At 39.7% G+C, this 24,125-nt stretch overlaps 2 protein-coding genes across 2 annotated transcripts in view; one reads left to right on the top strand and one right to left on the bottom strand.

Annotated features, from left to right (window-relative positions):
* eps8l2 (EPS8 signaling adaptor L2) overlaps positions 1–24,125 on the bottom strand; it is a 141,337-nt gene that overhangs the window by 12,945 nt on the left and 104,267 nt on the right. Inside the window, exons 8-15 of the mRNA XM_008108264.3 lie at positions 20,612–20,757; positions 12,696–12,775; positions 11,466–11,592; positions 10,181–10,269; positions 4,955–5,029; positions 4,217–4,365; positions 3,025–3,151; positions 2,035–2,147 (exon numbers count right to left, since the gene is read on the bottom strand). Of these exons, the coding sequence (XP_008106471.2) occupies positions 2,035–2,147; positions 3,025–3,151; positions 4,217–4,365; positions 4,955–5,029; positions 10,181–10,269; positions 11,466–11,592; positions 12,696–12,775; positions 20,612–20,757 (906 nt within the window). The remainder of the gene's footprint in view (positions 1–2,034; positions 2,148–3,024; positions 3,152–4,216; positions 4,366–4,954; positions 5,030–10,180; positions 10,270–11,465; positions 11,593–12,695; positions 12,776–20,611; positions 20,758–24,125) is intronic.
* The window catches only part of gatd1 (glutamine amidotransferase class 1 domain containing 1), a 112,500-nt gene that overhangs the window by 42,753 nt on the left and 45,622 nt on the right, over positions 1–24,125 (top strand). The window lies entirely within an intron of this gene.

Here is a 24,125-nt window from a genome sequence, read left to right as displayed (position 1 = left end):
CCATAGAAATCCACCTGGTGACCTTGGGCAAGCCACATTCTCTCAACCTCAGACAAAGGCAATGGCAAATTCCTTCTGATTAAATGTTTCCAAAAAAAACCTCATAATAGGTTCCTTTTAGGGTCAATGCATGTCATAAAGACTTGAAGACACACAACCGCAATTACAAGAAGTTGTTATGGACTTGGATTTGGAATTATAATGGGAAACATCTCTAACAAACCAGACAGGAAGGGCGGTGGTAATCTTTTCCAGCATTTCCCACCCCCCAAAAAGTGGCTTATAAACAGCAGATCAGTGAGTGATGTTTAAATAGTTTGAACATGCCAGTAACAGAATGAGTCACTGGAAAGAACATCTGAGGCCAGGAAGCAGGAAATATTGAGGAGAATTTCCATCTTCTACTGTTCCATAAACAAGTTCAAAATACAGTTTATAGCAGCACTGGGGAAACTGTGGGCTTCCAAATACTGTTAGACTCCTCCCTCCTCCTTTTCTTGGGCTAAACAACCTGCAGAAGATTGGCTCCAGGTCTATGAGGCACTGGACAAGGCCCCCATAACTTGGGTCTCACCTCTGAGGTGATGGGTCTGGGTGGAAGGGGGAAAAGCAGTACTTAGTAGCCCTCTGGGATCTAATGCAGCACCTTTGCCTCTTTTTGTTGTCTTTCCTCGCACGCCACTGTGTCAGCAGCAAGAATCACAGCGGAACCATCATAGGTTCCTGGGAAGTGCAGGCAGCAACACTTCTCCTCTGTGGCCAGTGGCTAACCACTGGAGCTTCTCTGCTGCCTCTGCCCACCCCCAGAAAGAGAAATTGGTGATTTTTCCAAACCATCAGGTGTGTTGTTCTAGGCTGGCAAGGCCAGCAGTGGCCGGAAATAGCCATGCCAGATTCATACTGGCCCCTGTGCTACTCTACACTGATAATGGACAGACCCTGGACTATGACTTAGACTTGTGCAATTTTTAAATGATGTTTTTATAATTGATGTTTTAAATATCCATTTTAATTGTAATTGTTTTATAACTCTTTGGTTTAGGCATCTAATGACTGCCCTGGGGGTGAGAAGGATGGGATACAAATGTATGAAATAAAAAAAATACACTCCCCAAGTTCTCTCTCCACATTGACACCAGCCCAGAGTAGTGCAGACAGAGGCCCACTACTACACTGCCCTATATCCCAGGATCTGATCCCAGATTATCTAATTTAAACTGGATTATATGAGTCTTCACTGGAAGATAATCTGGGATAAGAAGATAATCAGGGATCAAATCCTGGGATATGCGGGCAGTGTGGAAGGGGCCAGAGAAACTTCTCCTCAGTTACTGGCCTAACCTGGTTAAGTACAGGCTACCACCACCATCTTAAATCCCTATAATGGGAGAAATGCAGGATAAAAATAAAGTAAATAATTGTTATATCAATAAAGTAAATAATATCAATCTATCAGTAAAGTAAATAATATCAATCTATCAGTCTTTCATCTCAATTCATCTGCCCACCAGTGAACTTGGGGGCAGTGTCCAGTGAGACTGAGGAGACAGAAGAGAATAGCAACATCAGGAAATATGAGGAATTATGGAAATTAGCAATAAATGAAAAGTTGACATGTAATTAAAAAGTTAAAAGAGGAATATGGAAAAAATATTTTGATGAAGTTTGGGGAAAATTTATAGAAAAAGGATTTTAAAAGAAGGATGGAGAATTACCTCCATAAGAGGAAATGAAATTTTGGACAGAGAATATAAAAAGAAGTGGCTCAGGGGGAGGGGACACCAAGGTGAATGATAGAAATATAGACAAGAGGGGAATATACAGTAGATATTAAAGAAAACAATGTGCCTACTGTAAAAAAATAGAATAGCAACATCAGGATCTCACCCAATACTTAGATACAATGCTAGTCAGTTTTAAAAAGTCAACTCCATCTTGGCCCTGAGCCCGTAGGCTTCACATTTGCCTGGCTGTGACAGATAGTGATGCCAGACTTTGAATGCCGATTATTCAGTTCATTGCACTAGAAATTACCTGTTTACATGTTGAGAAACAAGCTGTGTAAAGGCATCAACTGCGTGCATTTGATCAGATGTCTGGACTGTCTTTATGCTACGACTGGAATAGCCATTAGGAGACGATGATAGCTTTAAAGATAAAACAGAGAAAGAGCATTCTTTTCAATAGAAATTCGTTATATAGAACTGTATCTAAGTGTCATTCAAAATCATGGAAATGAATTCTGAAAGGAAAACAGGTGCCTCTTTTTTGAAGAAACAGTGGAGCATTTTTATCACAAGAAAGAAAGCAACTGAACCTCAAAGAAGAAATACAGTAACGTGAGCCTATAGATCAGTGGTTCTCAACCTGGGGTCCCCAGATGTTTTTGGCCTTCAACTCCTAGAAATCCTAACACTTGGTAAACTGGCTGGGATTTCTGGGAGTTGTAGGCCAAAAGCATCTGGGGACCCCAGACTGAGAACCACTGCTATAAATATACTGGAAACTATAGCCCCTTCTACACAAAGAACATAACCCACATTATCTGCTTTGAACTAGATTATGAGTCTACACTGCCATATAATCCAGTTCAAAGCAGCTAAATCTGGATTTTATATGGCAGTGTAGGCCTAAGTTAGGACTAAGAAGAACAAATGGGAGGGAGATACTGTCAGTGGCGAATTATGGCCACAAGTGTGGTAGTCAACGTAGCATAAAGACCAAGCAATGTTTCAATTCTGGTGTAAGCAATGGAGTCAAGACCAAAGCAAAACCACTGTTTCACCTACATATGTCTCAGCAAACCTAACAATTCTGAGTCTTGCCAGTAACATGTGCAATTTTGACAAAGAAAACAAAGTGTTTGCTTCTGAGATGAATCAGGTGCTATTTGCTTGAAGCAGGTGAACACAGAATCTGCAGGTTTCTAAAGCAACATTGGTCCCCCAATGTTGCTACTTGAATGTTTGTAGAGTGGAATAACGTTAGGAGGAGAAGTGCAGGAGGATTAAGATGGAAACTCACCTCTTCCTGCAAGTGGCCAATATCTATTTCCCAAGGGGCTCCGCGGAAGATTTCCAGGGGTGGCTCCCAGCCGTTTCGGAATTTTGGAATATAGTTTGGGATGTTGGCGTCTCTTGGCCACTCCGCTCTTTGGAGACAAATAACAAAGAAGCTATTTCATATGAAGCACAGATTACACATCATATTTTTCTAATCTAGTCTATATTTGCCACTTTGAAAGTTCAGACTAGAGAAAAGTGTTCCTCCCTTTCACCCCCTTTGCCACTTTTTGGCTTCAGTAGACAAGTCCTGCAGGTTTTTCTAAATTTTCAATCTCTTGAATAGAGGCAAGAGGAGGGTGTGTGTGCGCGCATAATGTTGATCCAGGGAGTTATGCCTAGCCTCACTGTTATCTGCCTTCAGTATTCTCTTTGGAACCTTTAGCAGGCATATAAATTGGAGAGGGGATTGTGGTTGTAGACTGTGTAAAGGTGGATGTGCAACCTGCTTGAATAATACTGTTCTGATGTTTTATGCCAGGATTACACACTGAAATGCTCTGCTCCATTTTCTAAACAAACTGAACACATTTATTGCCAGCTATGACAGAGGACTTTCTAAGTAGCTGCCCCTAGACATTGCAACTCTCTCCCTAGGAAGGTTAATGTGATGTTTTTATTGCTGGGATAATTGTTTTATTGTTTTGTTGTTGTTATTATATTGTTGTATCGGGCAAGGCCCCATGTAAGCCGCCCCGAGTCCCTTCGGGGAGATGGGGCGGGGTATAAAAATTAAAATAATAATAATAATAATAATTATTATTATTATTAAAATTGGCCCCTCTTTGCTTGTTTCCATGAGCAGACAAGGACTTGGCTTCTAGAACATAAACGGAAAATAAATGGTCTATTGTTTATAAATTGTATTGTTTAACTTTTAAATATGTGTTCAATATCTATATTTTTAATACTATTCATAGTTTAATTTGGTTTTCATGATAATTTTGGGCATATTGTTGACTTTCTATATGCTTTTCATTGTAATCTTTTTACTATGCAAGCTGGCTTGATTTCCAGTCTTGGTAAAAAGATGTAATAATGATGGAGAATGCTTGTTATTGCTTCACTTCAAGTGGCCTGTTAAGGGAATGATCTTCTCTCAACCAATTTCCAAATTCTTTCCTGGGTTGCTTTCTGGCTCTGCTTCAACTTACCGCGACCTTGTCCAGGTCTCTCCAAAGGACTCCCACAGTGCCATCTCCTTCGGGGTTAGATGTCCTTTCAGGAAATCTGTGGTATCTTTAGAGAGAAGTGGGCTGACAACAGACCTTGCAAGGTCAGGACCACCACAGCTATTAACAATCTGGATTAAAACAGGGGAAATTACATAAAGATAACTTCAAAATATATTTCAAGCTATCTGGCTGAAAAGGACTGTTAATTTAGGATAGTATAAATCAACTCAGTGCCCACTCACATTCAAACAGAACAAGAAGCTAGAATGAGGGAGGGCACTCCTTTCAAACTAACCAAAGGACAACTGAACGAACTTAATACATTAAAATGTATAAACATAAAGAGAAAAAAAGACTGTGGGTACATCTACAGTTTAGAATTAATGCAGTTTGGAACCTGCAAAGGTTCTGCAGAGAAAGGCAATGGTAAAAATAAATTCTGCCAATTAAATGTTGCGATAGGGTCACCTTAAGTCAGGAATGAACTGTAGGCATTAATTTTTCATCTTCCTCTTCAGCTACAGCAGACTATTAGACTATTTTTTTGGAAACACATTTAAACACATTATACATATTTAAAGCATGGTTAATTTATAAGAGATTTATAAATGGAACCCAAATACAAAGAGTATCCATAATCAAGCAACTCTGGCTATTGGTGATTATGGGGTAATTGCAGGAGGCAGAAGACGGAGAGCATGATTAAGAGGACTGTACCAATTCCAGTGGTCCAAAGAGGAAGTGCACCAATTCTGAAGCACTTGGATTCTGGATATGTTTTCTCAGTTTTGCCTGAAAATTAAAATGAGTTGAGATTTTAATTTTAATCAGGGGTCATAACCAGAATGGAACCCCCCCCCCCCAAAAAAAGCAAAAGACTAGAACAACATTGACAAGCATATCAGTGGGGTGTTAACACTGGCATGGGAGTCCAATCATCCTATATACTTATGGATACATATAGAAATGTTTTGTCATTATGAGTACTCCTATAAAAAAGGAACCATGCCCTTCTTTAGAGGAGGGTGGCAACAGGTGAAAGTATAATCCATCTCAGGAGAACCTACAAGAAGCACGAACGCCCTCTACTCTCTCCATCATGGTGCTGCGTCTGGCATCTTGAATACCTGGGCAGGAAAATGATGGCACTGGCCTAAGGTGGCTGGCCCCTTGAGATGGCATTGGTGCTTTTACTTCTCTATGGAATGACCCTCAATTTATCCTTGGCTCATCAGATACCATAGTTTTGCCCCCAAAATCTCCCATTGACCTATATATGAAGGTGACATATGCATAAGTCTATATGGGTCATTGGGTTCTGATTGTGCATTCACAATGCAAACTCTTTTAAATTGTATTACAATCAGTTCTCCACATTCATGAGTTAAGCATTTGCAGATTTGATTATTCACATATTGTTGTATTTGCTGCTGCATCTGCTGTTGCCCTACACACAACTGAGAAAAATGTTTTCTCTAGACCAGTGGTTCTCAACCTGGGGGTCCCCAAACGTTTTGGCCTTCAACTCCCAGAAATCCTAACAGCTAGTGAACTGGCTGGGATTTCTGGGAGTTGTAGATCAAAACACCTGGGAACCCACAGGTTGAGAACCACTGCTCTGGACATTTGTAGGTCTTCCAGCGCAAGTCTATGGTCAACTTCCAATGGAAGTTGTTTTACAAAATGTAGTTTTTTTGTTCTTTGTAGCATATGCTGAGATTTTTTTTTTGTTATGGGAGGAGATAAAATACACCATTTTAACAAATTAATAAAAACATTTTTTAAGAAATAATATAGTTTTCCTCTTGGAAAACCAAAGGCCATTAATTAAATATTACTGTAATTGTTTTCAAACTAGTATTCTCAGTGAATGGAAGCTCGCTGGCCACATATCTCCAGTCTCCTTTTGATGTAATGAAGGCTAATAAGTTTAGCTTTATTTGTTTGTTAATCAGATTTGCATACCTATAGTTTACAATAATAAAAATCACAAAAAATAACAACAGAAAAACAACTAAATATATGAGATGGCCAATATTTAAATGATAAAATATTCAGCTGGTTTAAAGCCAGCAATAAAGTTAATAATAAAAACAACAAATTAAAATGTAAACACCTGTCAAAACAGGAAGTTGCCTGACATGTAAATGAACACAAAGAATTCAGGAGGAGGACATTCCTTATACTGGGGGCAACTATAAAAGAGTTCCTGATCACAAGACTGTGGGCAATAAAGTGAAGAGAACAGCTAGATAGAAATAAGAATACATGGGAGGAAGCATTCACCCCTATAAAAATTAAACTAGAGGAATGACCTAGCTATAAGCCAGAGTCAGTCATTGTCATGTACGTGTGTAGAAGAAGCAAAAGAACCATGAAGAACAAACAGTGAGGACCAACACCAGGACTGTCCTGTTTGTGAGCTTCTAGAGCAGTGGTTCTCAACCTTTGAGTCCCCAGGTGTTTTGGTCTACAACTCCCAGAAATCCCAGCCAGTTTACCAGTTGTTAAGATTTCTGGGAGATGAAGGCCAAAACATTTGGGAACCCACAGGTTGAGAACCAATGTTCAAGAGCAAGGGTGTCAAACCCATTTCTATCAAGGGCCTCATCAGCCTGTGGTTGCTTTCAAAGGGTCGTTTGTAATTGTTAAAACTGTATAACTGTAACTATGTTGCCTTGGTATTGAAAGGCTCACGGGCCACATAAGATGATGTGACAAGCTGAATTCAGCCCACAGCCTTTTGTTTGACACATGTGTTCTAGATGGTCAATATTGGAAAGAGTTGCTGGACTACATGGACTATGGTTGATGGAGCAGCACCAGCTCTTACGTACTCTCATACTGACACTATATTCATAATACAAAGTTTCAGCAATCTAATTCTACTTTAGTTCCCACTAATGCTCCTTCAACTGTCCTACAGACCCTTGGGATCTGTAAGTTTGTCAAATACTTAAAATTATTGGCTATATTTCAAGAAGGTTCCTAGAGCTCTCTGGTTTAAAATTCTAAATACTTGATGTAGCAACTAATTCCACAATTCCATAGAATGGCACCATAACTATTAAAACAACATTAAAAATGAAGCAATTTCAACAAAGGTCTGGTTTGTTATTTTGACATATGAAATGATACATTCAAATCTATTTCTGATGTTATTTACATAACAATCACAATCAGAAAGGAGCAGTGCTTGGATCCATAGGAAGGGGTGAGTAAGAAATTATTATTAATAATAATAATCCATTGGAACTTGTGCCATAAATATTATCTGCCTGTGACAAAGTACAGGCCGGAAAAAGGTTACAGAAAATGAACACGCAAAACTACTCTGGGACTTCCGAATTCAAACTGACAGAGTTTTGGAGCACAATACTCCCGATCTCATGATCGTAGAAAAAACAAAGTATGGATCGTCAATCTTGCAATCCCAGGTGACAGCAGGATTGACGAGAAGCAACTGGAAAAGCTGACACGATACGATTTAAAGATCGAACTGAAAAGACTCTGGCACAAGCCAGTAAAGGTGGTCCCAGTGGTGATCGGTACACTGGGTGCAGTGCCTAAAGATCTTGGCCAGCACTTAAAAACAGTCAGCGCTGACAAAATTACCATTTGTCAGCTGCAAAAGGCCACCCTACTCGGATCTGCATTTACTGATACATCACATAATCCTAGACACTTGGGAAGTGTCCAATGTGTGATCCAGTACAAAAGCCAGCATAGTCATTTTATTTGCTGTGTACTCATCTTTTTGTATCTATAATCACAACAAGAAGAACAACAACAACAAGAACAAGAAGAACAACAACAACCACCCACTATGCCCCCACTGCCAATGCTAACTAGGAAATTCTAGGAGTTGCTTCATGACGCTCTGCAAAGGAGAAAGTCTTGTTATGAGAACAGATACTGAATCGAAGGCCCTTCTCCACTCCCATATAAAATCCAGATTATCTGCTTTGAACTGGTTTATATAGCAATGCAGACCCATATAATCCAGTTCAAAGTAGATAATGTGGATTATCTGATCTCATAATCCGGATTATATGGCAGTGTAGAAGGTGCCTAAGTAACCCACAAAAAGGGAAACAGGGAATATTAATAGGCTTTAAATAATAAAAACAAGAAAAAGGCAGTTCATTGCACCACTTGACTTCCAATCTAAATATCCATTTAGACTCCAAGCCTGATTTGTACAGAGCTTTTTTAATCTGCAAAATGGCATTTGTCTTAATGTAATGACACCCACTGCAAAACACTGGTGCTTCCAAAGCCTCAGATATTTATATCTGGAAACGGCTGCACTGCAAAGGAAGAACAATGACAGGGATTTACAAGGAAGTCAAATGTCCTGCGTTAGCAGCTGACAGTCGCTGAGATGAATGTGCCTCCTATTTACATTGCTGAGCGCTTGTTGTGATGGCAAACAAAACACCTCTTTGTCAAAACAGAAATGGCAGGCAACTCAACACAGGACCAGATCCCGCCTAGCTTTCCTCAAACTAGTTAACTATTTCTCCTGTAAGTGACATTGTGGCACCACTGAAGGCCTGCAATATGAACAGGCGCCAGGTTACTCATTGATCCTGTCTCTGACCTCCTCACCCTCTGTGGGAACTGGAACTCCACCAAGTGGGGAATATCAAATGTTACTTAGATCACACCAACCAATACTGACAAACAATTGGCTCCAGGCAAGCATGCAATTGGTGTCCTTGAAGTATTATTTTCCTCCCACACACAAACAGTATAATATTTGTAGATGGAAATAATGCTACATTTAGATTTTCAGAGCTAAACATTAAAGACTAAAAGGTTGATTGATTAACCCAGTCAGATGGCCAGGAATGGAAATGGGGTTCATTTAGCTCCCCTCTCTTTTCTTTTTCTCAGCCAGTACTAAGAACACCATTGTAGAAGAATGTTTGGCAAAAGCGCCTGCAGTTTCCCTTTCTGTTATTTTTTTAAAAACTATCTATAAAAGAAGATAAAAGCATGCAAATTACAATAGTATTAAGGTGTTTCCCAAGAGGAACAGCAGCAGCATATTGCAAACCACACTTATATATAGTTGTTTGCTTTGTTTTGATTCTGAGGCCCTTTGACACAACACAATTACAACTCTCTGTTTTGGCTTGAGTGCTCATGGCTGCATTGCAGGGAATCTTGGGATCTGTAGTATGGTGAGGCACCAGACATTTCTTAGAGAATTCTAAGTAGGTAAAGGTTTTCCAGTCATGTCTGACTCTGGGGGTTGTGCTCATCTCCATTTCTAAGCCGAAGAGCTGGCATTGTCCGTAGACACCTCCAAGGTCATGTGGCCGGCATGACTGCATGGAGTGCCGTTACCTTCTCGCCAATGTGATCTACTCACATTGGCCGCTCACACCACTCCCGGGGTTAGAACCTGGGACCTTTCGGTCTCCAGCTCAGTGCTTTAACACACTTCGCCACTGGGGCCCCTAGAATTCTAAGTACAGTGTCTTAAATTGCATAGCCCTTAATCCCATGTCTTAAATTGCATATCCCATAATCCCATAGGGAGGACTCACAGCAGTTAGCATGCAATCCTAGTGCTATCACTGTATAGTATCAAAGGGTCCCAGGAGACAAAGTGGTCTTCGAATATAAAAATGAAACTTATATAAAACATTCTCCTCCTTACGCTTTCCCAACTCCCCAGAGACCTTAGAGCTGCCTGAAAACTGGCTTTGAAGGGATTTCTTGACTCCTGATGTAGGTTTTTGGAGTTGGGGTAGGATTATAGTAGAGAGGTGAGATTGCACCCAAGTTTACTTACAGAAGCAAATCCATCTGGAGAAGCACCCTGCTGAATACCTAAGTAATACTACAGAATGGTGACATAAAGTACAGAGGTATATCATTGCCTGTTAAGTTAAGATGAAAACAAATCATGCAAAACAAGTTGCTTCTTACCAACAGATTTAGTGCCAGCTTGGTTTTCTGGAAGCAGTCAATGAATTCAGCTTCGCTTGGGGGCTTTGCTCTTAAAGTCAGAACTCCCTCTTTAGATAAGAAAAACAGAAAGAAATAGTTAAGAAATGATTGTTTTCTTGAGGGGACCATTTAAAAAAAAAGAACATGGGTTTTAAGGTAGGTAAAGGTTTTCCCCTGACGTTAAGTTTAGTCGTGTCCATCTCTGTGGGTTGGTGCTCATCTCCATTTCTAAGCTGAAGAGACGGCGTTGTTCGTAGACGCCTCCAAGGTCATGTGGCTGGCATGACTGCATGGAGCACCGTTACCTTCCCACCCGGAGTGGTACCTATTGATCTACTCACGTTTTCTTGTTTTCAAACTGCTAGGTTGGCAGAAGCTGGGGCTAACACCGGGAGCTCACTCCACTCCCCAGATTTGAACTGGTGACCTTTTGGTCAGCAAATTCAGCAACCCACTGCACCATTGGGGTTTTAAGAAAGGTAGTAAAGCCAGCAAAAGGAAGAGCATTTATTGCATCTTGCAGCTAATAACAAAAAATAACTGATTAACTGTGCGTGTGTGTGTGAGGAAATGCCCTTTATCCTTAGATGCCAACCCCATTCCCCAGACACCAGTTCAGGAGGTCAGAACCCACTGACTTTTTCTCAGATGTTTGATCTCCCACAATATCGCAGGTGGTCAATATCTCACTACCATTCCAGTCAATTCTTTCAACACCTTCCAGTCTCATTCAGAAACAGAGCCCATAACGGGCTGGATGGCTCTTGCAGCATTCCATGATGCATAGAAAACAGTGTTCCAAAAATCTGGAAGAACACAGAGAGTTCTTGGAGCCAGTGTGTCTCCATGATTGAGTCAGGATCCAAATCCTCATCTCTTAGAGCTGTAGCCCGACACTCAAACCAATACAATATGGTGGCTTTTCATTAGGACAATTATATATGAAATAAAGAAAGAATTTCTTTAGGATTACTTCCTTTGAACCTAACTGAGATCAATTTTAAAAATCTCTCCTGGATTAAAAATGGTAGGGGGAGATAAAAGACCAAATGGGAGCCAAATTCTGGCCTAATGGCTGCTCACTACTTTATCTTCTGCAAGGTTCTCCAGAGTTAGAAGATATTTAAAATGCTGCTGGCCTATTTTGAACATGACCAAAGGTTAGGAATTAATCCACAAAGTAAATCCCACTGATTGGAATGAGAAATCCTTTCAACAAACATAAATATTCCTCCCTCCAAGCTCATGGCCCAGCACTCCCTACCTGCTGGCCCTTTCTTCTTGTTCTTCTTTCCTTTCTTCCTTTGGTTCAGCTGTTTGAATGCTTCTGCAGCTTTTTGAAGCTTGGCAACAAACAACTCAATATCATCTAGGGTGCAATTTAAGATTTGCTGTAAAAAGAGAAATGGGGAGAGGGGATGACTACACAAATAATGAAAGTTGTGCAAGTTAATCTCAAAGTGCACCTTGTTTCCCTTTCAATGGCCAAATCACACATGATGTTAATTGTGCTTCTAGTGGATTATTTAGTCCAGCATTCTGTTTATGCAATGGCCACCCATTGCCTATAGTAAACCCACCACCAGGAGGCCATAGTAATTACACTATCTATTTCAGTTAATGTGGTGTCAAACTACACTAATTCTGCAGTGTAGATGCGCCCTAATCTAACAATCAAATTGCCATATTAAATTGTCTCTCACAAAATAAATACACTACAGTAGAGTCTCGCTTATCTAACCTTCGCTTATCTAACGTTCTGGATTATCCATCGCAGTCTGCCTTTTAATAGTCAATGTTTTTGTAGTCAATATTTTCAATACATTGCAATGTTTTGTTGCTAATTTCATAAATACAGTAATTACTATATAACGTAACCATGTATTGAACTGCTTTTTCTGTTGGTTTGTTGGAAAACATGATGTTTTGGTGCTTAATTTGTAAAAACATAACATACTTTGACGTTTAATAGGCTTTTCCTTAACCCCTCCTTATTATCCAACATTTTCACTTATCCGATGTTCTGTCGGCCCGTTTATGTTGGATAAGTGAGACTCTACTATATCTCTAAAAGAATATTCAAAAACAACTATCTTGCCCATACAGAAAAATACAACAAAATACAAAATATACATTCTGGTGATACCTTTTAGTGCCATTTAGTTGGGCTAATAAAGGTATCGCTGGGATATGTACTTTGGATTTTGTTGTATTTTACCTCTAATAATTGAGCTGATACATAGCCTGTTGAGTAGCCTACAGACAAGGAGCTATTGCTGGCCCTAAACACATAAAGGTACCCAATCCCATTTTAAAGCTATCCAGGTTGGCAGCCATTACTATATTCTGCAGCAGTGAATTCCACAGTTCAACTGTGTGCTCAGGAAAGCAGTATTTAGTACAGGCATCTTCTCCCATTTCTCTGCTTTATGGAAAGTATGACATGTAAAACAGTTGTTGAAATTAAATTTTTAATGAGGCCCTTATCACTAACCGTTTCTTTCTCAATCTTCTGTGCAAAAAGAGCACGGGCCTCTTCTGGATCCTGTGAGCTTGAGCTTCGTCGCTCATATTCTGTCAAATGTACAAAATCGGCTTATTGATTATCAGTGGTGAAGCAGGCATTGACTGGAAATATCTGCTTTTTAAAAAAAATTGTCAAATTTATAAATTTTTGCTAGAGATATTAATATATGGGGTTTTATGACAGTTTGCAATGGAAATCAAGGGAAAGGCCTTAGGAATAACATTGCTAAGTAAAGATCGCAGAGGAATGAGACACCACATGCTAATACAAGCTTTCTCCATGTGTTCTGTTCTGCTGGGTGCAATAAAGAAACCACACACAGAGGCAATTCTCCTAGTGTGACTTAACAGTGCTTCATCCACCTTTTATTAATTTTGGTTTCAGTCTGACAAGTGTCTCAGTACTTTGCACAATGCAATTGCTCTTGAGCACAGTTTCCACTACTACCAAAATATATCTCTTTCTGAAGCCATGAAGCAAAATAGGGCTGTTGCACTCTTAAAAGAAAAGAGTGTCAGCGACTGAAGGTTCAGATGATATCATATCTGCTGCATCTAAAATCAATCCAGAAGCCTGATATGGATACAAACAATCCCTGCTCCACTCTTAACCCAGATGCCCTTCAATGGTGTTGACTTACAAAATAGAGAAGAAGCTTAGGTATGCTCCATGAGCAAGCATTAAGGATTATCTGAGGAAGAAATCCTCTCTACTTACACCAAAAGGGCATTGAGTCAATATGAGTAATTCACATGCTGCCTTATGGCCAGAAGTAGGTAGAGGAACATTGAGTCCTCCATAAACTGACAGTTCATTATGCAGAAACTAAGCAGGTAGAGTTAACAGAGAGAAAGGAAGAGATGGAGGGAAGAGTAGTCTCTTTCATACTGTGCAATTATAGCACTTTGATATCACTTTAATTGTCCTGGGCACCTTCCACACAGGTCAATAAAATCCAACATTTTCTGCTTTGAACTGGAATATATGATGATGATGATGATGATGATGATAATAATAACAAATTTATTTTTGTATCCCACCTCCATCTCCCCGAAGGGACTAGAGGCGGCTCACATGAGGACAAGCCCGATCAAACACGGATCAAACAGTGTAGACCCAATTCAAAGCAGATATTGTGACCTTTTCTGCCTTGATATTCTGGGATATAGTGTGTAAGGGCCCTTGGCAACATTCCATAGAAATCCTGTGATTTGTAGTTTGGTGAGGAACTGGCATTATCTGGGCAAAACATCTACATATCCCATGAAACTACATAATCCTAGGTTTCTACAGGAAAGAGCCATGGCAGTTAAATTGGTATCAAAGTGCCATAGGTATGTAGTATAAAAGACAGTGTGTTAATGTACAATTAAAAAGATAATCCTAAATTGCTGCATGTCAGATTGATGTTATGCTGTGTGCGCAAGAAAAGATCCAGGGAAACAACAACTTGGCCATTCTCTATGTGCCTCCAACAAAAGTCTATTGACTTTCTATAGGTTTTTAGCCACAAACCACCAGGCCAAGAATAGCCATTAACACCTGGTTATTCACATGATCCTTCCCCTTGGATCTTTCTAGCAAGTTTTTAGGATTTTCTGCTTTAATGGAGAAAAGATTAAAATGATGAAGAGGGTGCAGGATTAAGTGAAGATGGAATGAAGGAACAAAATAAATACATAACTATCTGATGGCCCCAGGTTGCTTGGATTTCTGCATGACTGCTGTGTAATGCAGGCTTATACATAACCCAAAAGGAAGCCTGTAAGAACTTGCACAATCCTCTCTACAATCCTCCCCTTGAGAAGGTGAAACAAGCAGTACTTCTATATTAAAGCACAGGTAGACAAGTAACTGGCAAAAATTCAAGAGGTATATAGTTGACTATAGGAGCAGGCCTGCATTTCGTTGCATGCATTGTTTCTGGGTAAACATTCTTCTTTGCAGCAACAAATTTCAGAAGAAAACCAGTCATTTGTTTTTTTTAACCAAATTTGTGACAAGAAGTAAGAATGCAGACAAAAAGAGGTAGACTGCAGAAAGAAGGAAAGACAGTTAATGAATCACAAAGACTGCCTGCAAGTTATATAATGGAGGGAGGATCTGCTGGACATAATCCTTTCCCCCCACCTTTCCTTTTCATGCCATATTTTCATTAGATTAGAAGTTTAAGAACTTGGAAATGTTTTGTTGTTGTTTTTTCTTGAAAAGCGCCATGTACAGGGATGGCACTATATTAATAAATAAATGATGATGTAATAATGAAAATATCTCTAAATCAGGTTATTAGGTACTAGTTTAGATTGGTATTTAATATGCACCTGTAAGGAAGCTGACAGATCAAGACATCCTTATCCATACAGAATGCTCTTTCATCTCATCAGTCAAAAACAGATGTTGTCCCTGACCTTAGCATCATATTTATCAAATGTTTTATTTGCATTAAGGGATTTATTCCTCCCCACACTCACAATCCTATGTCAAGGAAATCTGCACCCCATCGAGTTCTGCATAAGCTTATACAGGTTGACCATTCCTTATCTGGAATTCCAAAATAGTCCAAAATCCAAAACTGTTCATATGGGCAGCTAGGATAGTGACACCACTGCTTTCTGGTAGCTCAGAGTACACAGCATTTGTTTCATGCACAAAAATATTAAAATTATTGTCTATAAAATAACTTCAAGGGCATGCATATAAGGTGTACATAAAACGTAAATTCAATTCCCATCTCCAAGATATCTCATTATGTATGTTACGCAAATACCAGTATGCCAAAATCCAGGAAAAAGAATGCAACATTCAAAACACTTTTGATTTCAAGCACTTAAGATAAGAGATACTCAACCTGTATGAAATAGCAGTCTCAAAGAAGCCACCTGCCTTCAGTGTTTGTGCCTTTGCTGAAGCCACAGTAATATACTACTTTTAGGCTACAACCAGGCCCGGCCCAACACGGGACGCTAGCCACGCCCCCGCGTTGGGCGCCATGTTCCCAGGGGCGCTATCGAGCCCCTGGGAGGCGTGGCCACACTTGGCCCCGCCTCCGGCGCCCTGGCCCTGCCTCCCGCGCTGTGGGAGGCATGGCCGCGCGACGCGGGAGGCGTGGTGAAGTCTGGCCCCGCCTCCTGCGGCGCCTGCCGTAGGGACAGGGTGGCTGCCGCGGGAGGCGGGGCCGGCCACGCCTCCCGCAGCGCACGCCCGCTGCAGCTTGGCTGGGACAGGGTGCCCACTGTGGGAGGCGTGGCCAGCCCCGCTTCCCACGGCGGGCACCCTGTCCCAACCAGACTGTGGCGGGAGTCCAGTCCTTCCAGGCCGTGGCTGGACCTTCACCGTGGCCTGGAAGGACCGGATTCCCGCTGCAGCCTGCCTGGGACAGGGTGTGCGGGGTGGGAGGCGTGGCTAGCTCTGGCCTTGCCTCCTGCCGCGCGCGCCTTGGCCAAGCTGCCCACGCTGTGGGGGGCGGGGTCAGGGCGCCCGCACGCAGCGTAGGAGGCGGGGCCAGGTCTGGCCACGCCTCCCGCGCTGCCCCACGCCGTGGGGGCGGGGTCAGGGCACCCGCACGTGGTGTGGGAGGCGGGGCCAGATCTGACCACGCCTCCCGCGGCACAGTGGGGGGGCGCAAAATTTTTTTTGCGTACCCCTGAAGATTCCCTTGGGCCGGTCCTGGCTACAACACATGCCAGACAAATGTGTAGTCATTTTAACAAGCCCACATTTGCAATTGCAAAAATTGCCTTCTCTGGGGCTGCCCTCAGACTTTCTAAGGGAAAGTTGACTCCCTTCCTCCTTGCTTTCCCTCTATCACAGCATGTGAAGACCTTTTTAAAATTCCAGCATGCTTATAGGCACTCCTGGTGTTACACAATTACTTTTCAAAAGCTGTGCTACTTTTGATTTTAAACCTATCTTTTCAATGTTTTTCATTTCATGCACAGTTTTAAACTACTTTAAGTGACTTTTTTGTATGATTTTATCTATACTTGTTTTTAATTATAATTCTTTTTATACCGAGTCTCAAGTTTGAGAAACGTTGGAGTGGGGAGAGAAAGGAGAAGGAGGCAGAAATCAGATTTTTCTGTTGGGTCTAGCATATCCTGTACTATTTCTTGTCTTTTGGAACAACCAGAATTTGTAAAATAAAATTCTCCATACTGGAAAAAAGGGAGATAAAATGAAGTACAGTAAATAAATACTTGAAAAGAAAATATTCCTTGGCTATTGTTGCTTTTGTTTGTTTATATTCCCACAATTTAGAAAACACTACCAGTCTACTAGTTTCATAAAGTGAGCTGGAGTCTGTAGAAACTTACTGTATATACTCAAATATAAGCCTAGTTTTTCAGCCCCTTTTTAAAGACTGAAAAAGCCCCCCTCGACTTATACTCAGGTGAGGGTTCTGGTTGGCTTATATTTGGGACAGCTTATACTCGAGAATATATGGTACATTTATTATTTTCCCCTATTACTATTGGTATTATTACATTTATTATTTTTCTCTATTATTGTTGCTACTATTACATTTATTTTACTCTATTTTTATTATTATTAATACATTTATTATTTCACTCTGATCTTATTATTATTATTACATTATTATTTTACTCTATTTATTATTACATGTATTATTTTCTGTATTTATTATTATTATTATTATTACATGTATTATTTTACTCTATTATTATTAAAATGATACATAAGCACATTTACATTGAAGAAGATGAGAATAATGATTTAATCAGAGCTGGACAGTCTTATCTTAAATTTGAGCTTTATGTAAATATTCAAAAACATTTAACCTACTAATGCCTCAATTAATGTAATTTTATTGGTATCTATTTTTATTTCTGAAATTTACCACTCTCGGCTTATACTTGAGTCAACGTTTTCCCAGTTTTTTTGTGGTAAAATTAGGTGCCTCGGCTTATATTCGGGTCGGCTTATACTCAAGTATATTATTTATTTATTTGTTTGACTCTATATTAAAAAAATCTCAGGGAAATGTACAAGTAAAAATACATTGATGTAGATTAAAACATTTTAAAACAAGAATAATGAAGACAAATCAAAAGCTTTTCAAACAATTTAGCCAGTTAAAATCAGGTTTCAACAATCAAACCAATTTAAAAATATGTACAAAGACATTTTGGAGTAAATTAATTAGGCCTCAAAACTGTGTGTTTACTTGGCACCAAAACGAAATGAGTCCTTAAGGGGAAGGCATTCCCAAAATGGGGCACCGCATCAGGGAGGATTGACTCCCCTGTTTTTCCATAATGTGTGGCTCCTACATTTGGGAGGTGGAGGGTCCCTCCAGGAGACTTCCACCCTAACACAGGCAGGGAGATGCGTTCATTGAAATATCAAGGCACCAAGCTATTGAGGGCTTTAAATGTCATTACCATTACCTTGAATTCAGACTGGAAACATGTTGGCAGCTAGTACAGAGTGGTGTTACATAATGTCTAAGCTTTCACACAGTGTTTGGATTGTTTCTGATTTTTTTTGTTTGCCTTTCTAAAAGAGAGATAGGAACATGAACAGCTCTGTGAGATGACCCTGCGGGTGTTTTCCTTCCTTCTCAAATCACCATGATGGCTGTATGATACCTTACCACCCAAATATAATCATTCTTATGTAAAAAAATGTTTGTTTTTGTCCATTTCACTTCAACATACTATATATACTTGAGTATAAGCCGAGTCTTTCAGCCCTTTTTAAGGGCTAAAAAAGCCCCCTAGACTTATATTTGAGTGAGGGTCCTGGCTGGCTTATATTTGGGTTGGCTTATACTTGAGTATATAGGTAATCAGAGTTAGATAGTCTTATCTTAAATTACAGTTTTATGTAAATATTCAAAAACATTTAACCTACTGATGCCCCAGTTAATGCAATTTTATTGGTATCTATTTTTATTTACCAGGAGCTGCTGCATTTTCCGCCCTTGTCTTATACTTGAGTCAACAAGTTTTCCCAGTTTTTTGTGGTAAAATTAGCTGCCTTGGCTTATATTTGGGCCGGCTTATACTCGAGTATATACAGGTACTGGTTTTCCAATTATTCTTGAGGCTGAGTGGGGGATGTCGGGGGGGGGGGGGATAAACATTCAGCCTCCTTGCAGGGATACCATCGGGACAGACTAGAAAAATAATTCCTGCTTTGGTATAGAAATAGGAAAGCCCCGTCTTTTCTCTGTCTAATTTCTGAGTGTTTGGCAAGGCATTCAATCTGCTCAGAAAGTAGGAGTCATTGACATCAGTGGAACCTACTCCCTCCTGCTTTCAAAAGGTATTCCCATCTGGTCCTTTTTCAAATTGGAAAAAAATGTTAGAAAAAACATCTCCCTCTTGAGATAAAGAAAGAAGCAAAAAGGGTAGGAGACTGAGCAAGAAAATGTGGCCAATTTTGTGCCTGGAGGATAAGGAGAGTCAAGCCTTTTCTAGTGAGGGAGAATATTATCAATACAGATGGAGTAAAAAAGGAACAAAGGGGTCACAGGGTGGCAAAACATTCCCTCCCTATGACTACAGTTAGAACTAAGTTAAATTGCTGCTTTTATCTCATACATGAAAAGGAGATGTTATGGCTACAGGCCAGGAGAATGGCTACTGATGACTTCAAATGTTTGGGTACATGTAAATTGTCGTGTTACCGATAATATAGTTACTTCCACACTCTGGACTATGTGTAAGTGAACCTGGTGCAGAAGCTATTGTTATGGGACTGGTGAATAGGATGATTATTTGGGTTGAGTCCTGGCAATGCTATCAAAGAAAGCATAACACTTTGTCTGTAGTTAGCACATTAAGTTGAAAAACCAGGGTGGTTTTATTTCTACAGGAGACACAACCTGAGACATGGATTCAGTGAGTTATCACGTGTTATGGACCTCTACAACATCAATCATAGGGATGGACAATCTCCAATTCAATTTCGAAAGCACTATATCTCAAAATATTCAATTTCTTTTTGCAGTGCATCACAGAGTGGTACCATTTTTGCACCCAGTGGCTACATTTGAAACCTTGCCAGGGGCTAAGAGTTAATGGCGCATGGACTGGCACTGATCCATGACCCATCACTATGAATTGCACTGTTCTAAAACTGGAAAAAAATGAAGCACATATTCATTCAATTCAAGTTAAATACCATTGCAAATTGGTTTTGAATGTGTGATTAATAAATATATATATATATATATATATATATATATATATATATATATATATTCTCTTATGGATGCACATTCATCTTTATCTCTGTATGTGTTATCCTCTAAACAGACATTTTACAATCACATTTATTTAATTCAGATTTTCCCCCTATGTGGTACGCATGGCAATAAAAAAGCACTTTCTCCATTACATGCCTTTTTGAATACTGTTTTTCGTAATGTTAACATTTTTGCAAATTTCTTTCAACAGGAAAATCGCATTGCAAAAATCAGATGGGGGGTTAAAGGAAAATTGCATTCTGGTTTGCATTAAGCATGAACTAAATGAGTTTATATTAAAATAGAGTCCAAATGAATTCTCTCTAACCTGAATCTAGCACAAGGGTGGCCACTAGGGATTATTCATGTATTAAAAATACCAGAATTCCTTTTGGGGCTGATGCGTTCTTGGCTTTAATTGCCAAATGGAAATAGTCGTGCTTGGATTGTGTTTTGGAGAGGGGATTTTTAAAATTCACAAGTCAGTTAAAAAGAATGGGGCATTTCCATTTCTGTAGACTGCTTTGTGGTATACGAGGGAACAGCCCTCCTTTTCACAAGGTAGGGCAATGCAAGACTCCTGTGGACTCCTGAGTGGATCACACAACTGTTTGCAGGCACTTGCAGTACTCATCCGCCTAAGGGAACCCCCAGCGACTGCCTTATATACCTGGCTCATTTTGCTGTGACGGAGGAGCCACCCGATTCACGCTGCTCTTTGGAGAGCTTCTTGTTTCATACTGGAAAGGGATTGGAGCCGGGCCTTGAGGTGGTGGGAGGATGGACTGTCTCTGTTTGATCTTCTCTTGGTTTACCCTGTAGAGGAAGCAGCAGTATATTGAATTATCAGAAGATTCGAATGACTGGCTTAGCTGAAGTAGATCAAATGAATTTAATGTTATTCTCCTTTGTATTTTATTTTATTAAGTTTTCCTAAAAGAAGATCACAACTGGTAAACTGTAGAGCATAACCCTGACCCAATAGGACATCCCATGATAAGATTCGCAGCCAACTGCATAGGTTAATGGGTTGAAAAATGTAAGTGTTTACATGCATATAAATTATGCAAAATAAATAGATTTTCATACATTATGAAAAAGGTACAAATCAAAGCTATGTCTAATTGAATTCACAATATTGTTTTTGTGTGCCCTCAAGTTGTTTCCAATTTATGGTGACCCTATCATAGGGTTTTCTGGGACTGAGAGTATGTGACTTGCTCAAAGTCATCCAGTGGGCTTTCATGGCTAAGCAGGAAATAAAACCCTAGTCTCCAGAGCTACAATCCAATGCTCAAACCACTACACTATCCTGGTTTTCTTATAGTTCAGTAAATATGAACTGTTTGCTTCTGCAACAAAAAAAGCAGTTGGGGTGGAGGTACAGTGTAGAAAAATCCCATAGGCTACGGAATCTGCTGCTGGAAATCTTATGTGGATATTCTTGTGACTTCTACAGTTTCATTGGGGTATTATCTATGTACTTACATGATTCTCTCTAATCCTGAGCTCTGTTATTGAACTCATTTCTTTTCTATGCTTGCAGAGAGTCCTGAAATTGACCTCAACTCTACACTCAACACTTTTAGTGTAGTCCTTAATAACATTTTCAGTGCTCTACCTGACTAGGTTGCTAGTGCTGGACACAGTAATATTTTTATGCACTACCTGCAAACCTAAGTGGTGACAAATTCCAGATAGAGGTTTCCCATGTTTAATTTGCTTGGGATTACAGAACATTGAAGGTTTATCCAGCGTCCTGATAACATTTACATGGTTTACAAATGGACACATGCAGTCTAAGTGGAAGCAAACAGATCTCTAGAGGGCAGTTTGCCTATACATCTAGTCCCATCTAATCCCAGCAAAACATTTTCCCCCAATGTCTTCAGCTTCAAAAAAATGTAATATTTGCATTATTATTATTATTATTATTAATATCCTGCTTTATCTCTCCCAAAGGAGACTCAAAGCAACTTAACATAAAAGCATTAGCATCTCTCATCTCTCTGCCTTTCCCTCTCAAGTTGCATGGCTTATATAACTTTTTATTTGCCATTGTGGGGATTTGTAAAAGGCACCATGATGTAATGGGTTGACTGGAAAGACAAGTGTCAGCAACTGATTGGCTAAGCGTGCCAAGAGCCAACATTCTGATTTGCTACTGTCTCTGGCTTGCTGCTGAGCAGGCACTTTTACCCCAGAGAGAGAAGTGGTAACAGCTAGGGAATTAATGGCTGCCGACTCTCTGAAACCTGATCATTTCTAAGGCAATGAAACATATTTGAAGACTGATTTAAAAGAACTGTTTATTCCCTCTGTTCTCTGTAAGAAGCCAGAGAGACTACTGTATATATTGCTGCTCTGTTTGACCTATTGAACTGAAGTAAAGTTACAGTTACTTATTTCACAAACCTGAGTGGCACGTTATTATACTGCAGGGTAAATTTTGGTTCAGAAGCCATGGTAAAGCTTCTATTTATTTACATCTGCAACATCCAACAGCCATCAAGTTGGCTTCAACTTATGGCAAACCTATGACTGAAAGACATCCAAGATACCCTGTTATCAAAAGCCCTGCTCAGGTTTTACAAGCTCAATTTCTTGGCTTTCTTGCTTGAATCAATTCACAGGTAGTGAATTCTCCTTTTTTTTGCAACCAACTTTATAATGACTCATGACATCTCACAAGATGCCTAAAGAATGACAGCCACTACAAGATCCTGTTATTGGCTTTTAGTGAAAATCCAAACTTGATTTATTTTCCTATCCATGTATTTGTCATTTTGGTAGTCCATGGTATATGTAGAATCCTCTTTCAGCATCACATTTCAAATGAGTTGATCTTATTCCTGCCAGCTGTCCTCATTGTCCATATTTTATATCCTTACATAGAAACAGGAAATACTCTGGTATGGATGATCCTAATATTAGTATCATGTGATATATCCTTACACTTGATGACTGATATTGGTGTGGGTGTGTCAACATATGGTGACCCCATGAATTTCATAGTGCTTTCTTAGGCAAGGGATATTCCGAGGTCGTTTTATCAGGTCTTTCCTCTGAAATATAGCTCACATCACTAAGTATTCATTGGTGATCTTCCATCAACAAATATCAGGTGCTGTAGAGGAAACGGACAAAACCACCTCCATATACTCCTTGCCTTAAAAATCCTATGACATTTATGGGAATAGATACCTCACTTAAAAATAGGATCCTAATAATTTAATCTGAGGACATTAGTAGAATAATGTTTCCTGTCCCTCCTGCCTCACTGCTGAATCCCTGAAGTTTTTCATGAAGGTCAGATCCCTTCTGAATAATGTGGGGAGGTGGCTGCCAGGAGAAGAGAGCTCCATGAATACTTATATACTAACTGGTTTTGATAACCCTGCTTTATTTGGGGCAAATTGCTCTCACCCAGTAGCTGCCTATCAACCAACATCCCACACCAAATTGTTCAGGAAATCCTCCTAACAATCAAGAGTAACTTTTTAATGGAGATGCTGGATGGAGAGAGGAGAAAATGAATGGGAAGTTAACTTCCTTGAACTATCTTAAGTCGATTTATGTAAGGATCCAAGTCAGAGAGGTTCCCAGCTATTTGAAAAAAATCTCTTTAGCACTATCTCTACTTCATGGAACCATAGCAGATGACCTGGGATCTTTAATCCACCTAAAAGGAAACTGGGACAGCAGCCATAACATTATTTGCCTGTACAGGACAAGGACAAGTCCTCATACTAATTCAGTGGTAGGAATATGCATACAATGTTGAAAAGGCAACATACTGTGTTGTTTACTGATCTGTTTGCTACTTTTCTATTGCTTTCCATTACACTTTTACAGGAAAAACTTGAAATTGAAGAGAATGTTATCTAATCAGAAACATTTCTGTGTCAAAATGCTTCTAAAACATCCTTTAAAAATTACTTGTAAAAGTAGCAGGAAACAAGTACACAAATAAAGTAACTTTACTCTTACTTATTGCCTTACTTTTGAAATCGGACTTCCTTTTTCTTTACTAGCTTCCCAAAGTAACAGGTGTTGGAAAGCTATCATTTCTTACTTCCAAGCTCTGTGGATACCAAGTAATTTCCTTCAGCTACTGCCTCCAAGGATGCAGTAGTGTCGGTCTGCCTAAATAATCTCCCTACTTGAACATTACCAAAAAAGAT

The sequence above is a fragment of the Anolis carolinensis genome, chromosome 1, assembly GCF_035594765.1.
Source record: "Anolis carolinensis isolate JA03-04 chromosome 1, rAnoCar3.1.pri, whole genome shotgun sequence".
Taxonomy (NCBI): domain Eukaryota; kingdom Metazoa; phylum Chordata; class Lepidosauria; order Squamata; family Dactyloidae; genus Anolis; species Anolis carolinensis.
The sequence above is the reverse complement of the archived record's forward strand: the minus strand, read 5'-3'. Positions and strand labels throughout refer to the sequence as shown.